Below are 16027 nucleotides of genomic sequence, written 5' to 3' on the forward strand. Positions count from 1 at the left end.
CTGTCTATAAAAAATTAGTGTGTTAAAAACGATTCAATTTCTTTATTAAATATAAGCAATTGAGTCAAAAGAAGTCACACTAACTTGGCCAAGGTCACATGGGCTAGTAAGTGGCAGAGTTGAACTAGACCATAAATCTCAATTGCACTCCAGTGTTCTTTTTCCAAAACACTATATTGGAAATGACTGAGTTGTTTTGTTTTTATATGATAGTCTTATCTTAATAACCAGGTTGTGTGTGTGTGTGTGTGTGTGTGTGTGTGTGTATGTATATATTAGCATATATTAGCAGGAAATGTTAACAGTTATTTCTCTTTTGAGTCCCCCAAACTCTATTTTCAATTTCCCTTCATACCATTTGCTTTCCTCCCCTCCCTCTTTTCTCCTGTGTTGTGGAAGGAAAGGAAGGAAAGGAGGTTTTGTTTAATGGGGCAGTAGAGAAAAATGTGTTCTCAAATTGAGAAGGCCTTAACAGAATTACCTTAGGCGGATCTTGCAAATTCTTTGAACCCCAGACCTTTTTTATTTTAATAAGCTGAAGGGATAAAGTATATGATTTAAAACAACATCTGTTAATATTTTAGAAAGACTGTATGAAGAAGGTATAGGGATAACTGATATCTGCTATTTGTGGATTACCCTTAAAATTGCACACCCCTACTGGGGATTGACCCTGCAATATAGGCATGTTCCCTGACTGGGAATGGAACTGTGACCTCCTGGTTCATGGGTTGATGTCCCACCACTGAGCCATACTGGCCAGGCAAAATTGGTATTTTTATAAAGTTGAACTACTATCTCCACCCCTCCATACTTAAGAAATGTCTAGTGGTTTCCATATATAAACACTTTGAAAATAACATGATAACTCCATAATTGGTACCATTAATTTAGGGACGTGGAGATCTAGAAATTTAGGAAAAATTATTTAGGGTGGAGGGGGGTCATAAAATGATAGTGTACTAACAAGAAAAATGCTTATTGTTGCTTTTTTGTCTTAAAAAATATTGCAGATATAAGATAACACTTTTGCTTGATTTAAAATTAAATCTTGTAGGATTTTCTGGTAGAAACAGTATTGGAAATAAGCAGATTAAGTGCAAGTCATAGAATCTTTTTCCTTTGGAAATAATTTTTAAATTAATGTACATTGATTTTAAACTATTCTATACATTTAAAATAATATTACAGTGACATCTCCCTCCACTTTTTTGTTTTTGTTTTGCAGTGTAAAGTCCTGTTTTCATATTATGGATATTTGTAAGTCTCACCCAAATTCATGTGACACAAATAATCACAATAAAACTTCATTTTTAAGACCAGTTTCTTCAAATAGTACAGCTAATCTGGCAGCAAGTTTTACTAAACTCGGCACATTAAGAAGTCAGGTAAGAATCTAAGAATTTATATTTTTTTATGATTGCTCATTTTGCTTTTGAAGTCTCATGTCAGCAGTTAGAAGGTACAGTGCTGGTGAGGTCTTCTATGGCTGTTCTATTAAATATCTAATATTTCAGGGAACAACTGGAACAGACCTACCCAAATTCATTTGTTTCTTCTCACCTTTCATTCTTTCAATATCCTCTACTTGCCCTCTGTGCCACAACTCTATGACTAGTAGAACTCAGTAAAGTCAGTGTCTGGACCCATTTTTATCATAGAATTAAGGTTTTAAGAAATGTGTTTTAATTCTCTTTATAAAGCATGTGTGTAGCAACAAGAAGACTGCTCTGTATAATGCCACGTACATTGCTCATTTCAGGCACTAACCACATCTGCACACTCTGTTGTGCACCATGGAATTCCTCTGCAGGCTGGAACTGCTCATTTTGGTTGTGGTGATGCTTTTCAACAGACACTGATTATCTGCCCCCCAGCTATCCAAGGTATTCTTTCAATTAAATTACATTTTGAATTTAGGCATGCGGTATTCTTAAACAAATTTAATTATTTCTTAAATATACTGTACAGTTTTTGCTACTATTAGTGCTACATTTGAATTTAATTTAAGCTTGTCAGTAGCCCTTAGACCAGTGACATTTCATCGTTGACAGAACGGGTCATATGACAGTTGTATTTCCTGTAGAGTCTAGCACGATAAAATACCTAAGTAGAAATTAATGAGCTTGAAAGCTATGGGTCGTCCTGTTTAAGTTTTGGTCAAAGGAATTCTGTCCCAGATGTTATAGTCTTGTTCTTGAACCATATCTTAGATTTTTGTTTTTTAAAAGGATTGATTTTGACTAAATCAAATCCCTTAGGTAGATAAAAATATCAAATTAAATCTTCAAGTGTGATGGGTGGCAGAATTCCTTTGAAGAGCCCATAAATTCTCAAAGGGGAATTTCTTAGTGGTTCTTAGTGGGTGATAGCAGCAGGTGTGATTGGAATAACGAGAATAAAACCCTACTTCCTAGTCCTTTCATAGCATATTATTCTTGTTAAGATTTAACATCTAGTTATATCTTAAAGCAAGAGGTTAATTATAATTGGGGCCCTAACTAACCCTTTGAAACATGATGTTAATACTGTATGTATAGGTATGTATGGTGTAAGGAAAAATTGTTGCTAAGTCTGTACACCTGGGATATAGTTCTGTTTCTCTGATTTGCTGTGTTATAGACACATTTGTTAACCTGTTTCAGTCTTAATCAAAGGAAACAGGCTGAATAGATATTGTCTTAGTCGTTTCTAGCTCTTAATATTTCTGGATTCTGAAGGTTATTTGAATTTTATATTTGATTTAAGAATTTAAGCAATTTAAAAATTTTTTAAAAATCTACCACAATGCTTAACAAAGCACCAAGAAAATATGTTTGTTGCCTTGATTGGCTGGTAACAAGAGATATGAAAACATGTCAACTCTATAGCCACTTTTGTTTTACCCATGTAGCTTTACTTTCATCTTTTATGTATATATATTGGGTTTTCATATAAGGTTTTATTGAGGGGAAGGTTTGTATCGCTGAAAATATAAAAAACAACAACTTAGATGATTGCTTCGCAAGATGAGCTTGTGGTCCAGTGGTGGACTGTTCCTGTGACAGTGACTCGTGGCTGGTCTCTAATAATGAAAATGAAAATACCCACATCATTATATTGTCAGTACTCTGAAAGGTTTTGCTGTGTTTATTTACTTGATTTTTCTCAACTATGTATTATAAAAATTTTAAGCATATAGAAAAGTTCAAAAAATATACCTTTTACCCTAGATTCAACAAATGTTAACACTTGATAAAAATAATTAGACCTCTTCAGGGGAGAAGATAATAGGAGAATTCTTCTTAAAATATTAATTATGAGGAAAATTTAAGGGCAGTGTGATTTTTGTTGGGATTTGAGAATTTGCTGTTCTTTAATCCTTGTTAAAGTGAATTATGAGATTGTCTATGCTGCAATATATCTACATTGCTGAGTGTGCTTATAGTCCTTTTCTTGGATAATTTGCTGATCAAGACATGCTTTTTTGAAGGGGCAAGAAAGTCAGTTTATAAAAATAACCTGTAGATTTTTGTTAAATTTAATTCAGATCTAGTTCTTTAGGTGGAGCTCAGAGGGTAGAATACCCAGGCAGTAAGATAAACTCCTCTGTGCAGAAAATAAACGCAACAAAATAAACTTTCCCCTTTGGAGTTTTAAAATTTTTCTTTTTCAATTATAGTTGACTTTCAGTGTTATTTTGTATTAGTTTCAGGTATATGCACAGTGGTTAGACAATCACATAACTTTACAAAGTGATCCCCTCAATATTTCCAGTACCCACCTGGCACCATACATACTTGTTACAATATTTTTGACTATATTCCCTGTGCTGTACTTTATATCCCCATGACTGTTTTATAACTACTATTTTTTACTTCCTAATCTCTTCACCTTTTACCTAGCTCCCCAACCCCCTCCCTTCTGACAACCATCAGTCTTTTCTCTATATGTGTGAGTCTGTTTCTATTTGTCTGCTTATTTATTTTGTTCTTTAGAGTCCACATATAGGTGAAATCATACAGTATTTGTCTTTTTCTGTCTGACTTATTTTACTTATTAGCATAGTACCCTCCTCTTTAGGGTTAACACTTAAATATATTCATGCAATAAAAATTGTAAAGTTATTTTTCAGTAGGAAAAGAAGACAATTATATTTTTCTCTAATGGCCAATCAAATATACCTAAGATCACTTTTATCTAAAATTGATTGTATTAAACAATCTGCCAACCTATATTGAAAGTAACTGCTGCAACAAATTGCTTTATAAGAATGTACCAGAAGTTAGATAAAATGTACATTGCTTTCCTAATAGATTACTTTGTTAGTGTTAATGAAAATGTTATGTAGGAGATGGTTTTACAATTTAAATCAGAATTTAAACAATTGTTTAAATTTATAAGAGTTTAGGAAGAAAAATTCTTTCTCTGAGTTAACTTACGTTTGAGAACTATTCTTTTCTATTTCACAGGTATTCCTACAACGCATGGTAAACCCACTAGTTATTCAATAAGGGTAGATAATACAGTTCCACTTGTAACTCAGGCCACAGCTGTGCAGCCACTCCAGATCCGACCAGGAGTTCTTTCTCAGGTTGGTAATAATTCATCCTTTCTGCATATGTGCTGTCCTCCTTATACTCAAGTAGGGGTACTGATCTATTTGTAAAATATCAGTCTGTGATGTTGGGAAACAATGAAAATAATCTGGATGGGAATTCAAGCCTTTGTAGATTATTGACTTTAACTTTTAAATTATTAGATGATTGTTTAATGTATTTTTGATTTTAGGATCTAATAATGATGAATGATTTATAACTTCTTTCTTCTCCCATCCCTCCCTCCTTTCCTTCTTTCCTTCCTTCTCTTTTTTCTTGTTTGTTTGTTTTTGGTGCAGCAGACATGGTCTGGTAGAACACAGCAGATGCTGGTACCTGCCTGGCAGCAAGTAACACCCTTGGCTCCTGCTACCACTACATTAACTTCTGAGGGTGTGGCTGGTTCACAAAGGCTTGGAGACTGGGGGTAAGTTAGAAACAAAAGTACTTTTTTGTGAATAGTTTGAAAAATAGTTCTTGTTAAAAAAGAGATTCAATTTTTTAAATTTTCTCCTTAGGAAAATGATTTCACACAGCAGTCATTATAGCTCAGTGATGCCGCAACCTCTTCTAACCAATCAGATAACTTTATCGGCTCCTCAGCCAATTAGTGTGGGCATTGCACACGTTGTCTGGCCTCAGCCTGCCACTACCAAGAAAAATAAACTGTGCCAGAACAGGTTGGTGTTGATATTTTAACTTTGCTCTGCATTTTGAGAATTAATCTTTAAGATAAATTTTGCATGTACACTAAAGGGTCACTCTGTTGTATTCAAAATGACCTCTTTGATAGCTTTGTTACAAACACTAAGCCAGCTCCCTTCTCAATTTCTCAGAGGTATTTTGGTAAAACTAATGGAATGGGAGCCAGGAAGAGAGGAAATAAATGCTTTCAGTTGGTAAGACTGTCTTTATTGCCCTTTTGATATATTACCTACTTATAATTTTAGACCATTTTAGACACAGATATCACATTTACCAAAAAAAATGGCCATTTGAATGTAGTAAATGCAACCTACATTAATATTTCTAGAGATAATATTTTATATTTTACAAAACTTATCTGTATGTTAGTGTGTTATATACATGATCCTGAACCAAGTGAAAATTCACGTTACTCATTTTAACAAGATTTCTTAGAAAAATGTCATGTTCATATTTTGACTGTAGAAATGACACATTATTTCTTTGATTGCAGGAGTAATGCATTGCAGAATACCAATATCCCACATTCAGCATTTATTTCTCCAAAGATAGCAAATGGGAAAGATGTCGAGGAAGTGAATTGTATAGAAACACGGGACAATCATAACTCAGTAGAGGCAAGAAATTGTTGTGAAACATCTGTCAGGCAGGACTCTGATTCATCAGTTTCAGACAAGCAGCGGCAAACCATCATCATAGCCGACTCCCCAAGTCCCGCAGTGAGTGTGATCACCATCAGCAGTGACACCGACGAAGAAGAGACCACACAGAGACATTCTCTCAGAGAGTAAGTGCCGAGGCAGTTTCCTGTGTTGATGCTGCATCCTTAAATAATAACGATGGCGCCCCCTGGTGTGGTGAACAGTAACTTTCTGTAACCTAGTGTCTTTGGAGTAAACTTCCTAAGTAGTATTTAACATGGTTAGCATTTCCCCGTATTTATAAGCTTTTGTCTGTGTAGGTTACTCTTCACTGATTCATATACTTAGATGAATTAAATTTTGGCTACCTGACAAATATCTTCTCATTTTTTATTTCCCTCCCTTCTCTCTTACTAGTTGTAAAGGCAGTCTAGATTGTGAAGCTTGCCAGAGCACTTTGAATATCGATCGGATGTGCTCACTGAGTAGTCCTGATAGTACTCTGAGCACCAGCTCCTCAGGGCAGTCCAGCCCATCCCCTTGCAAGAGACCTAACAGGTAAAGGAATTTTAATAGTGTTAAATAATACATATGAAGTCAACTAAAAAGCCTATGATTTCTTTTGTAGTTGTTTAAAATAATAAAGATTTTAAAAGAATCATCTGTTTTAAAAGGGTAAAAAGCCAAAAATTTCAACTTTAGCTCCATACACTGTTGTTATAACTTAAGTTTTGAATAAGAACATACACTTTGTCAAAATAAAACAAGACTGTTTTGCATAATAAAGTGATGACCCAGTGTCAGAATATCTGCTGTGATTCTTTCTCTCATTGGTGATTGATTAGCATGGTTCCATCCGTATTTCCTTGCCTATCCTTCCTTTTGCCCAGGAACATGGATTGCCACTAGAGTAGTGAGCTTCCTCTAGCCAGCATGATGCGCTAACACAGCGGTTCTGAACCTGTGGGTCGCGACCCCTTTGGCGGTCGAACGACCCTTTCACAGGGGTCGCCTAAGACCATCCTGCATATCAGATATTTACATTACGATTCATAACAGTAGCAACATTACAGTTATGAAGTAGCAACGAAAATAATTTTATGGTTGGGTCACAACATGAGGAACTGTATTTAAAGGGCCAGAAGGTTGAGAACCACTGCGCTAACACATTAAGTGATTTGCCACAAAAGTTTAAGCGAAATATATTTGATTTTAGCTTTTAGGATATTTTTTTAAGTGAAAACAAAATTTGAATAACTTTTAGGTCTTAATTTTATACATTTGTCTTCTCTTTTCCTTAGTCAGGTATTGCATACTTATAACCAAAGCTCTGTGGAAGACAAAGTAACTTTACCACATCTTCTTATAAATTGCTTATAATGTGGTTTGGAAGTTGATACTATACACACATATACATAAATATGTACGTACATATGAAAACATGTATATATAAATGTATGTATAAGATATATGAATAAAAATATGTAACTAAAATATACCTATAGAGAGAGAGGCTTCAAAATGTTAAATACGAATTGAATGATTAAGACAGACAATAAATGCTGTGGAAATCACAAGGAGAGATATTGTCAGGGCCCAAAAGGGTCAGGAAAAGATGAGAAATAATGGGATTCTTGCTAGGCCTGCAGAGGAGTGGGGAAGACCTTTCAAATAACTAGTTAGTAAAAAGGACACGAGGCACCACTAAAGAGATGTATTTTAACATTAGAATTTAATCTGAAATATCCATAATGTTTGTACATGTCATTTAAATTATCCAGAAGAGTGCTGCTTTTGTGGTATTTGATGAAAAGTTCTGGAATTTATAAAGTGGGATTTATGAACTGCTACTAAGGATCAAATGGGAAAGGAAAGAAGAGAAAATCCAGTGCTAAAAGGAGGTTCCTAAACAGGAATTAGGATTATCAGTCTGAAGAGAGAATTAACATGAGAGTCTAAAAAATTTATGGCAAAAATGTTATTGACCAAGGAAGAAGTTGTAATTAGATATGAAATAATTGAATAAGTTGGTTACCAATTTACTGGAGCCTGGATATCATTTAACTTTACATTTAATGTGAAATGCATATTATTCATAAAAGTACTTTCCTACTGTAGTATGTCAGATGAAGAGCAGGAAAGTGGTTGTGATACTGTGGATGGCTCTCCAACATCAGACTCTTCAGGACATGACAGTCCGTTTGCAGAGAGCAGTTTTGTGGAGGACACTCATCAGAACACAGAACTGGTGCCCTCTTCCAACACAGAAACCAAGCCAGCTGTCTGTACTGTTGTGGTGCCACCAATGGGACTAGAGAATGGATTAAATGCCGATGAGCATATGGCAAACACAGGTAAGCTGAGTCCCTTAAAAGGTCTTTTTTTAAAAAAATTTTTATTGTCGGAGCTATTACAGATGTCTCCATTTCCCCCCGCTTTGCCCACTTCCACCCAGCCCCTGCCCCCTCTTCCTTCTGGCCATCACACTGTTGTCTGTGACTGTGGGTTATGCATATATGTTCTTCGGTTAACCCCTTCACCTTTCATTCAGTCCCCCTCCTCCCTTTGCTCTGACAGCTGCCAGTCTATTCCAATATCCATGCCTCTGTTTCTATTTTGTCATCAGTTTATTTAGTTGATTAGATTCGACATGTGAGTGAGATCATATGGTATTTGTCTTTCTCTGACTGGCTTATTTCATTTAGCATAATAATCTCCAGGTCCATCCATGCTGTCACAAAAGATAAGATTTTCCTCTTACAGCCGCACAGTATTCCATGGTGTAAATGTACCATAGATGTTTTTTATTCACTCATCTACTGGTAGGCATCCGGCTCTTTCCAGATCTTGACTATTATAAATGCTGCTGCTATAAACATAGGGGTGCATATATTCTTTCGAATTGGTGTTTCAGGTTTCTTAGGATATATTTCCAGAAGTGGGATCACTGGGTCCAAAGGCAGTTCCATTTTTAATTTTTTGAGGAAACTCCATACCGTTTTCCCCAGGGGTTGCACCAGTCTGCATTCCCACAAACTGCACTAGGGTTTCAAACCTTTTCTCCATATCCTCCCCAGCATTTGTTTGTTGATTACTGATGGTAGCTATTCTGACAGGTGTGAAGTAATATCTCATTGTGGTTTTAATTTTCATCTCTCTGAAAAGTTTTTTTTTCACCTAGGGACATTTTTTCCATTGATTTTTAGGGAGAGTGGAAGAGAGAGGGAAAGACAGAGAGAAACATCGATGTGAAACACATTGATTGGTTGCCTCCCGCACAAGCCCTGACCAGGGCCTGGGCCAGGGAGGAGCCTGCAACTGAAGTACGTGCCCCTGACCAGAATAGAACCAAACTGGCTATGGCTAAAAGGTCTTAATTTCGGAACACGGAGAATAGTATTACCAAAAGTCATCTCTGAATTTCCAAGTTGATCTTGCAAAGTTGCACAAAAGCAATCTCTTTTTATATCATCCAGTGCTTGGAAATCATCAGATCCCTTTCCTTTTTATTTAATTTTAAGTTTCGCAAATCATTATTGTGTAAAATATCTAAAGACCTTTCTAATTTTTCTATGAGAAGGAAAAAGCATTAATGCTTTAACATGTTGCTCATTGCCAGATTCTCTCTGCCAGCCATTAATGAAAGGGCGATGTGCCCCTGGAAGATTGAACCAGCCTTCCACAGCGGGTGCGCGTCAGCAGAGACTGACATCAGCATTCCAGCCCCAGCATTTGAATTTCAGTCAGGTACGTTTGTCGTGTGTGAATTTATAAGAAAGAGCCTCTGGAATTTAAATGCAGCAGTATTTCACTTGGGGGGGAAAGATTCTGAAACTGTCTGCAATCTTAATAAATTTTACCCCTTTCCTTATCCTAGGTGACTAAAGAGTAAAAAGCCCGATATAGGAAAATTAAGCAGATTATCCACAGAAATTGAGTGCCTCAGAAGAATGAAGCTCTTAGATTCTCTTAAATATAATTTTTAGTGTGTTTGTTTTCTTAGACCCTTTAAATCAGAATGCACATTAATGGATTGATGGCTACATTTCTTATGTGTTAGTCATGGTGATAGTGAGAGATGATGTTTCCATCTATTCAGCATGGTGCTCACCAGTGAGTTTCCAAACTTGGGGAAAGAAAAGATCACAGCTATTGGAGTAAGATCTGTGTCCAAATCCTGGTTTTGCCAAATATTACCTTAGCCAGGTCTCTTCAGCAAATATGGACCACAGTTAATGGGAATAATAGCTATATCATGGGGTTGTTTTGGAATTAACCCTTTGCACTCCGCTGTCCCCTCTCAGGGGACATCGGAATTCTAGCATATCACTCGGATGTCCCCTCTCAGGGGACATTGCAGTTTATTAGTGATTAAGGGGAATTGAGTTATTTCAACGCAACTTTTTGAGACATGCATGTTTCCCTGAAGTTTTATCTTGAAATGGCACAAGAAATTAAATCAAAATATCGTAAAATTACTAAGATATATACAAGAAATGTCAGCGGGTTTTGTGTCAGATTAAACAATAAACTACATATTCCCGATGTGGGACAAAGAAAACGGGACTGCATTGTGTGTTCTAACAGGAAAACACCTGGTGGCAGGCGTCAAACCACTTATTACTGTCAAACATGCACTAATCAGCCTGCAATGCATATTGGGGAGTGTTACAAAACTTATCATACTGTACAAAATTATAAACAATAAAATATTGTGGTTTTTTTTGCAAATATACATTCCTCGATGTCACCCAATTCATATAAGTCCAATATCATTATAATACATTACTTGGTTCCAAAATTATACCAAATAATATGAGGGTCTGTAAATGCACATTTCCGCCGCAAAGTAGCGTCAAGTAGCTGGTAGCCAATGTCCAGAATGGTTCGGAGTGCAAAGGGTTAAATAATGTCTTGTATGTAAAGTGTTAGCTCTATGCATGATAAGTATTCCTCAAATGGTAGCTATTAGTGGTGGGGGGATAGTGATACTACTAGCAGTGGTAGTGGCAATGTTAATATTATAATAATATGTAGTAATAAATATTACAATGTTAGTACTAATATATAATATCATTTTTTCCCCTCTTGATTTATACTTAGTACAATCTAAGATCTGAGAGATCCTCTATGAGATATCAGTCACAGTTTATTGTAATTTCCCTTATCCTTTTCTTTTTAACTTATAAATATGTATTTAGTGTGTTTTGTTGGCTTGTTTGTTTTGGATAGGTTCAGCACTTCGGATCTGGGCATCAAGAATGGAATGGAAACTTCGGACATCGAAGACAGCAAGCTTATATCCCTACTAGTGTTACCAGTAATCCATTCACTCTTTCTCATGGAAGTCCCAATCACACAGCTGTGCATGCTCATCTGGCTGGAAGTACACACCTTGGAGGACAGCCTACCTTACTTCCATACCCATCATCAGCTACCCTCACTAGTGCTGCACCAGTGGCCCACCTCTTAGCCTCTCCATGTACCTCAAGACCTATGTTACAGCATCCAACTTACAATATATCCCATCCTAGTGGCATAGTTCACCAGGTCCCAGTGGGCATAAATCCCCGCCTGTTACCATCCCCAACTATTCATCAGACTCAGTACAAACCAATCTTCCCACCACATTCTTACATTGCAGCATCACCTGCATATACTGGATTTCCATTGAGTCCAACAAAACTCAGCCAGTATCCATATATGTGAAAACTCAAAAGGAGTATATTGAAGAAGCTCAATGATAGAAACATTTGATTAAAAATAAAAACATGGTATTTAATAAATATTAGCCATGGCACAAGAAACTTATTTTTGAATCATGTAGACTTGGGTGCAATTTAAACAACTTTGAGCTTTAAAAAAAACAAACTCACTTTTAATGTGTTTTGCACATTTGGTATAACTTGTCTTTGGTCATGTTATCTTCTTATGTAGTAACTCTAGACAGGTGACTTATGGGAGCAGAAGTCCAGTTTTGCTCCTGCTATTTTTTATAAAATTGCCTTCTAACTAGTGCAAGACACGTCCACATTTGGGAAGCCATTCTGTGTACAGACTTAGAGCAACAGATGCACATATGTCAAAATTACAGCATACCAGTGAATTGTATTATCTGTGTCTTAGTGTATAAATGTGGGGTCACTTACCTAAGAAATTGAGCTATTGTTCCTTACATTTGCATGTGTCTTTGCATGGGCAAAATGTTGCCTCGACTTTGCTCTTAAATGTTGTTCTAATAATCTCAGCTGCATTGTAAACCGTTCCCACACATAGTGCCTTAAATATTTGAGGTTGTTAATGTTATTACCTATATATAAATGTTGAGGACTGCAGCACTTAAAAGTCAGACCTACTCTTTAGTTTTCTTTTGATAGAGTAATGTTCATTTTCGGTTTTGTGTGGTATGATTTCAGGTTGTAGCTGTTTTTTCCTTACTAAGAGGGCAGCATGTTCGCGTAGCTGAATTCTGCTCTCTGAATTTTCAGAATGACCTAGCTTCAAGAAAAGCAAGCAGTTAGTAGTGCTTAAGAAAAACTGATTCAGTATCTAATGGATAGTTGATATCTGTCACAACACAGCATTTTATATACAGTTAAGTAAAACTGCTATACAATCTAAGTTTATTTTGGGAGTGTTTGCTGTATAATTGGATTTAATAAAATATTTAGAGGTGCAGTAGGCATGACTTTGAGTAGATAATGAAAGAAAATGCAAATTGCTCATTGATTCATGATGTGGTTTCATCTTAGCTTGGGAAAACCATGCAGTATTTAATAAGTAGTAGCAAAATATTTACTGTTGAAGCTTGAAAAGATGTGAGTTCTTTGTGTGCAATTTTTCATTTATGCATGTGAGGGTTTTGGTTTTTTTTTTAAAGTATTTTTACATTGTAGTACTTGTTTGCTTGTTGGTGGTGTTTGCTTATTTTTAATACATTCCGTCAGGGACAGAAATTACATGCATTTCTTCCTAGGAAGTATGTCTTGGGTTTTTCCTTTCTTACTCTCTCTTTCGTTTTTTTGGTGATGGTGGTGATGTTTAAATGAAGTTGCTTTACAGCACCAAAGACTTAATCATCCATTTCCTATATAAAAGGTAGCTACTTTTTGCATAGACCTCAAGTATATTGTAGTGTAGAGGTGGAATGTAAGGAAAGGTATTAAACAGGCCGTGTTTTAGCTTATGGGCAAGTAATAAATTGTATCATTTATCTTGAATGTATCATAGATAAGCTGCTATATAACGATTGCCACTTCAGATAGCTGTGAAATTAGGTGATTAACTAGTTGTTACGTAGCCTTCTAATTTCTGTATAAGTCTAATTACATGAAATAGAAGTTGGGGTTTTGATTTTTTACTTTGCTTTTCTGTTTGGAGTGTCATTGTAACTACTGTATTGTAAATGATGGAAAATAATTGCATATGTTATTTTGGGTGTGTTAATTGCATCAGTATTTTATCTATTAATGTTTGTGCTCATCACTGCATATAAAAACTTGGATGTATCAATGTAACTTAATTTTTTATTTTCATACTGGCATTGTAGACACTTGAGAAAGCTGTATCTTGCAGGCTTGACTTAACTTTTTTTCCTTAAAAATCTGGAATATAATCGTACAGCATTTACTGGAATAAACAGTACAAAGCATTTGAGTGTAAAGCTCTCCAAATGTTTTGGATTTATAGCATTTCTTTGATAAATGAATTGCATACCACTAGTACAGCTCTAGTACAGTGTTGACAATAAGCTAATGATGGACAAACTTTTCTTTACTCCATTAACACAAGCAGTGTTTTATTTAATAATCAGTGAAATAAATGTGCCTGAAATTGATTTTAAAATTTACAGTATTAGATCATAAAATAAAAACCAGCAGTACATTTTTAGTCACACTGAAAATGAAGGACTTAATTTTCCCCACAAGTTTCAGTGTTTTTAGTAATCAATTCTATGCATTTTATATAAATAGAAATATGTATATATTACACATAAAAAAGAGTAGCCTAAGATTAATTTAAAAGATTATTTACAGATGGCAAATTTATGGAGTCACTATTTAAGTAAACGTCGTTGCCCTCCACAGCCTTCTAATTTTATTTATATGGTCCAGCAGATTACTGGTATCTGTTCACTTCTTGGAAAAGAATCAGTGCTGGCAGCGGATGCACCAGAAACAGGTGCAAAGGATCGACTGATGTTTGTACCACAACAGGTACAAAACTGGCGCAGTTTGCTTTTTATTCAGGGCCATTTTCACTACCCTGAAATGTCCTATTTTCTGTTTTTCAGTTCCAAGACTACGATGGTCTTGTTAAGTGGACAGTAAATGATAAACTTCAATGTTTTCATAATATAATAGTAATGCTTGATAAAGGCATACCCCAGTTAAGTACATCACTCTGAACTGATTCTAATCATGGGCTTTTTATGTGTTTAAAAATGAAAAATGTTAAAATCCTGTTAAAGCCTAAAGCATATTGACAAAAAAGGTTTGGATTTATACCTTCATTGAAGCCATTTTTACCAGTTTTCTTTGTTTTTTAATACTTTCTTAAATAAAACACTGCATGAATTTCAAGTTGCATATTTGCATACTATTTTAATTTACAAATTATTTTTTATCAAATATCCTGATATTTAGTTTACTTTTTTCTTCAGGGTGTTTAAGTATGTTACTGTAGTAGCAAAGCCTTTTCATTTTAAAAATCTCTACTACTTATTTTAAACTTTGTTTGCGTTAAGTAAAAGTTAAATCATACACTGCAAGGTGTAGGAGGATTTGTTTTAATGAACCAATGATAGATTTGATTACTAAGTTTGAACTGTTAACTGTTTAACAATCTTAGACTTGTGGCTTTCTTTCTTTGGTTTGTTTGTTTTTGCTTTTCTATGCTACACTAGTTTGCCATGTAGCAATTGCACTGTGCAATATTACAATAAGGACTGGGAAAATTTTTATGGATGTAATGTCTATTACGGTTTGCGATAGTATTTCTCTCTAGTTCTCAGTGATTTAAATGTGACCAAGCCTTCTGTACTTTGTCACAAAAAGCGGGTTTTCCAGGTGACTATTTTGGTGAGTGTCAAAATAAGAATTTATGGTGTATTACTGTCGATTCACTTTGAATTAAAATATATATATTGCAGCAAACAGCTTGTTGACTTTTTTTCCAACCCAGGACTGCTTATAGGGTAGGGAAGGGATTGGCTAGTAGCATTTAGAACCTAACTTCTCTCAGTTAATTCTCAAAACCATTTGTGTGAGATAGGTATTATTATCTTCATTATAGAAATGAGGAAATAGGTCAAAATATCTAGGTAAGTTGACCAAAGTCACATGGCTAGTGAATGGTGAATCTGGGATATGAACCAGGCTGTTTAACTAGTTCACTTTCCACTAGTTCTTTTTATTTTTCAATTGCAGTTTACTTTCAGTATTTTGTATTGGTTTCAGGTATACGCCGTAAAGGTTGGACAATCATATACTTTACACAGTGTTCCCCTTGATATTTCCAGTTACCAACTGGCACCTTACAAAGCTATCACATATTAATGACTGTATTTCCAATTCTGCACTTTACCTCCCTGTGACTATTATGTAAGTACTTCTTAATCCCTTTACCTCTTTGTCCCAGTCACCATACCCCAGCTTCACTGGTTCTTTTAAAACTGAAGTCTGAGTACTGCAGCCACGCCGTACCCATGGTCCATTTCATTGAAATATTATTTTCTTAAATTTGTTTGAGGTAAATATTTCTGTTAAGTGTGCGTGGAGGAAAATTAGGGAGTTCACATGAAATTTTAAGATATAAAACATGAGACTTCAAAAGATTGTGGTTATAGTAGGTGAATTTGGGTTATATTCTCAAATACCACCTCACACTTCAAGGATCTAATTTGAGTAGCAGCATCAGTAGGAATGTTTTGTTGGGGGGGAGGGTGGAGGGAGCACACACCATATATTCTTGATATCTCAGTAAACTTTTAAGTGAAGCATAACATATATATATATGCACTGTGGTGTCTGGCTTTTTTTGTTCAACATTTTATTTGTAAGATACACCCATGTTGTGTGTAGTTGTGGTTCATTTATCCTCATT

General features: G+C 35.4%; 1 protein-coding gene across 5 annotated transcripts in view; it reads left to right on the forward strand.

Annotated features, from left to right (window-relative positions):
• Positions 1 to 15078, forward strand: part of HIPK3 (homeodomain interacting protein kinase 3) — a 65637-nt gene extending 50559 nt beyond the window's left edge. For 2 of the 5 annotated variants that reach the window (XM_023761807.1, XM_023761806.1), the window contains exons 7-17: positions 1229 to 1388; positions 1763 to 1886; positions 4452 to 4573; positions 4877 to 5004; positions 5096 to 5257; positions 5414 to 5476; positions 5776 to 6069; positions 6341 to 6481; positions 8042 to 8277; positions 9543 to 9670; positions 11156 to 15078. In XM_023761807.1, the coding sequence (XP_023617575.1) occupies positions 1229 to 1388; positions 1763 to 1886; positions 4452 to 4573; positions 4877 to 5004; positions 5096 to 5257; positions 5414 to 5476; positions 5776 to 6069; positions 6341 to 6481; positions 8042 to 8277; positions 9543 to 9670; positions 11156 to 11632 (2035 nt within the window). In that variant the 3' untranslated portion in view covers positions 11633 to 15078. The remainder of the gene's footprint in view (positions 1 to 1228; positions 1389 to 1762; positions 1887 to 4451; positions 4574 to 4876; positions 5005 to 5095; positions 5258 to 5413; positions 5477 to 5775; positions 6070 to 6340; positions 6482 to 8041; positions 8278 to 9542; positions 9671 to 11155) is intronic. The other 3 variants (XM_014463741.2, XM_014463738.2, XM_014463739.2) reach the window with 3 other exon arrangements.
• The last annotated feature ends 949 nt before the right edge of the window (positions 15079 to 16027 follow it).

This window comes from Myotis lucifugus, unplaced genomic scaffold (assembly GCF_000147115.1).
Source record: "Myotis lucifugus unplaced genomic scaffold, Myoluc2.0 scaffold_218, whole genome shotgun sequence".
Taxonomy (NCBI): Eukaryota; Metazoa; Chordata; class Mammalia; order Chiroptera; family Vespertilionidae; genus Myotis; species Myotis lucifugus.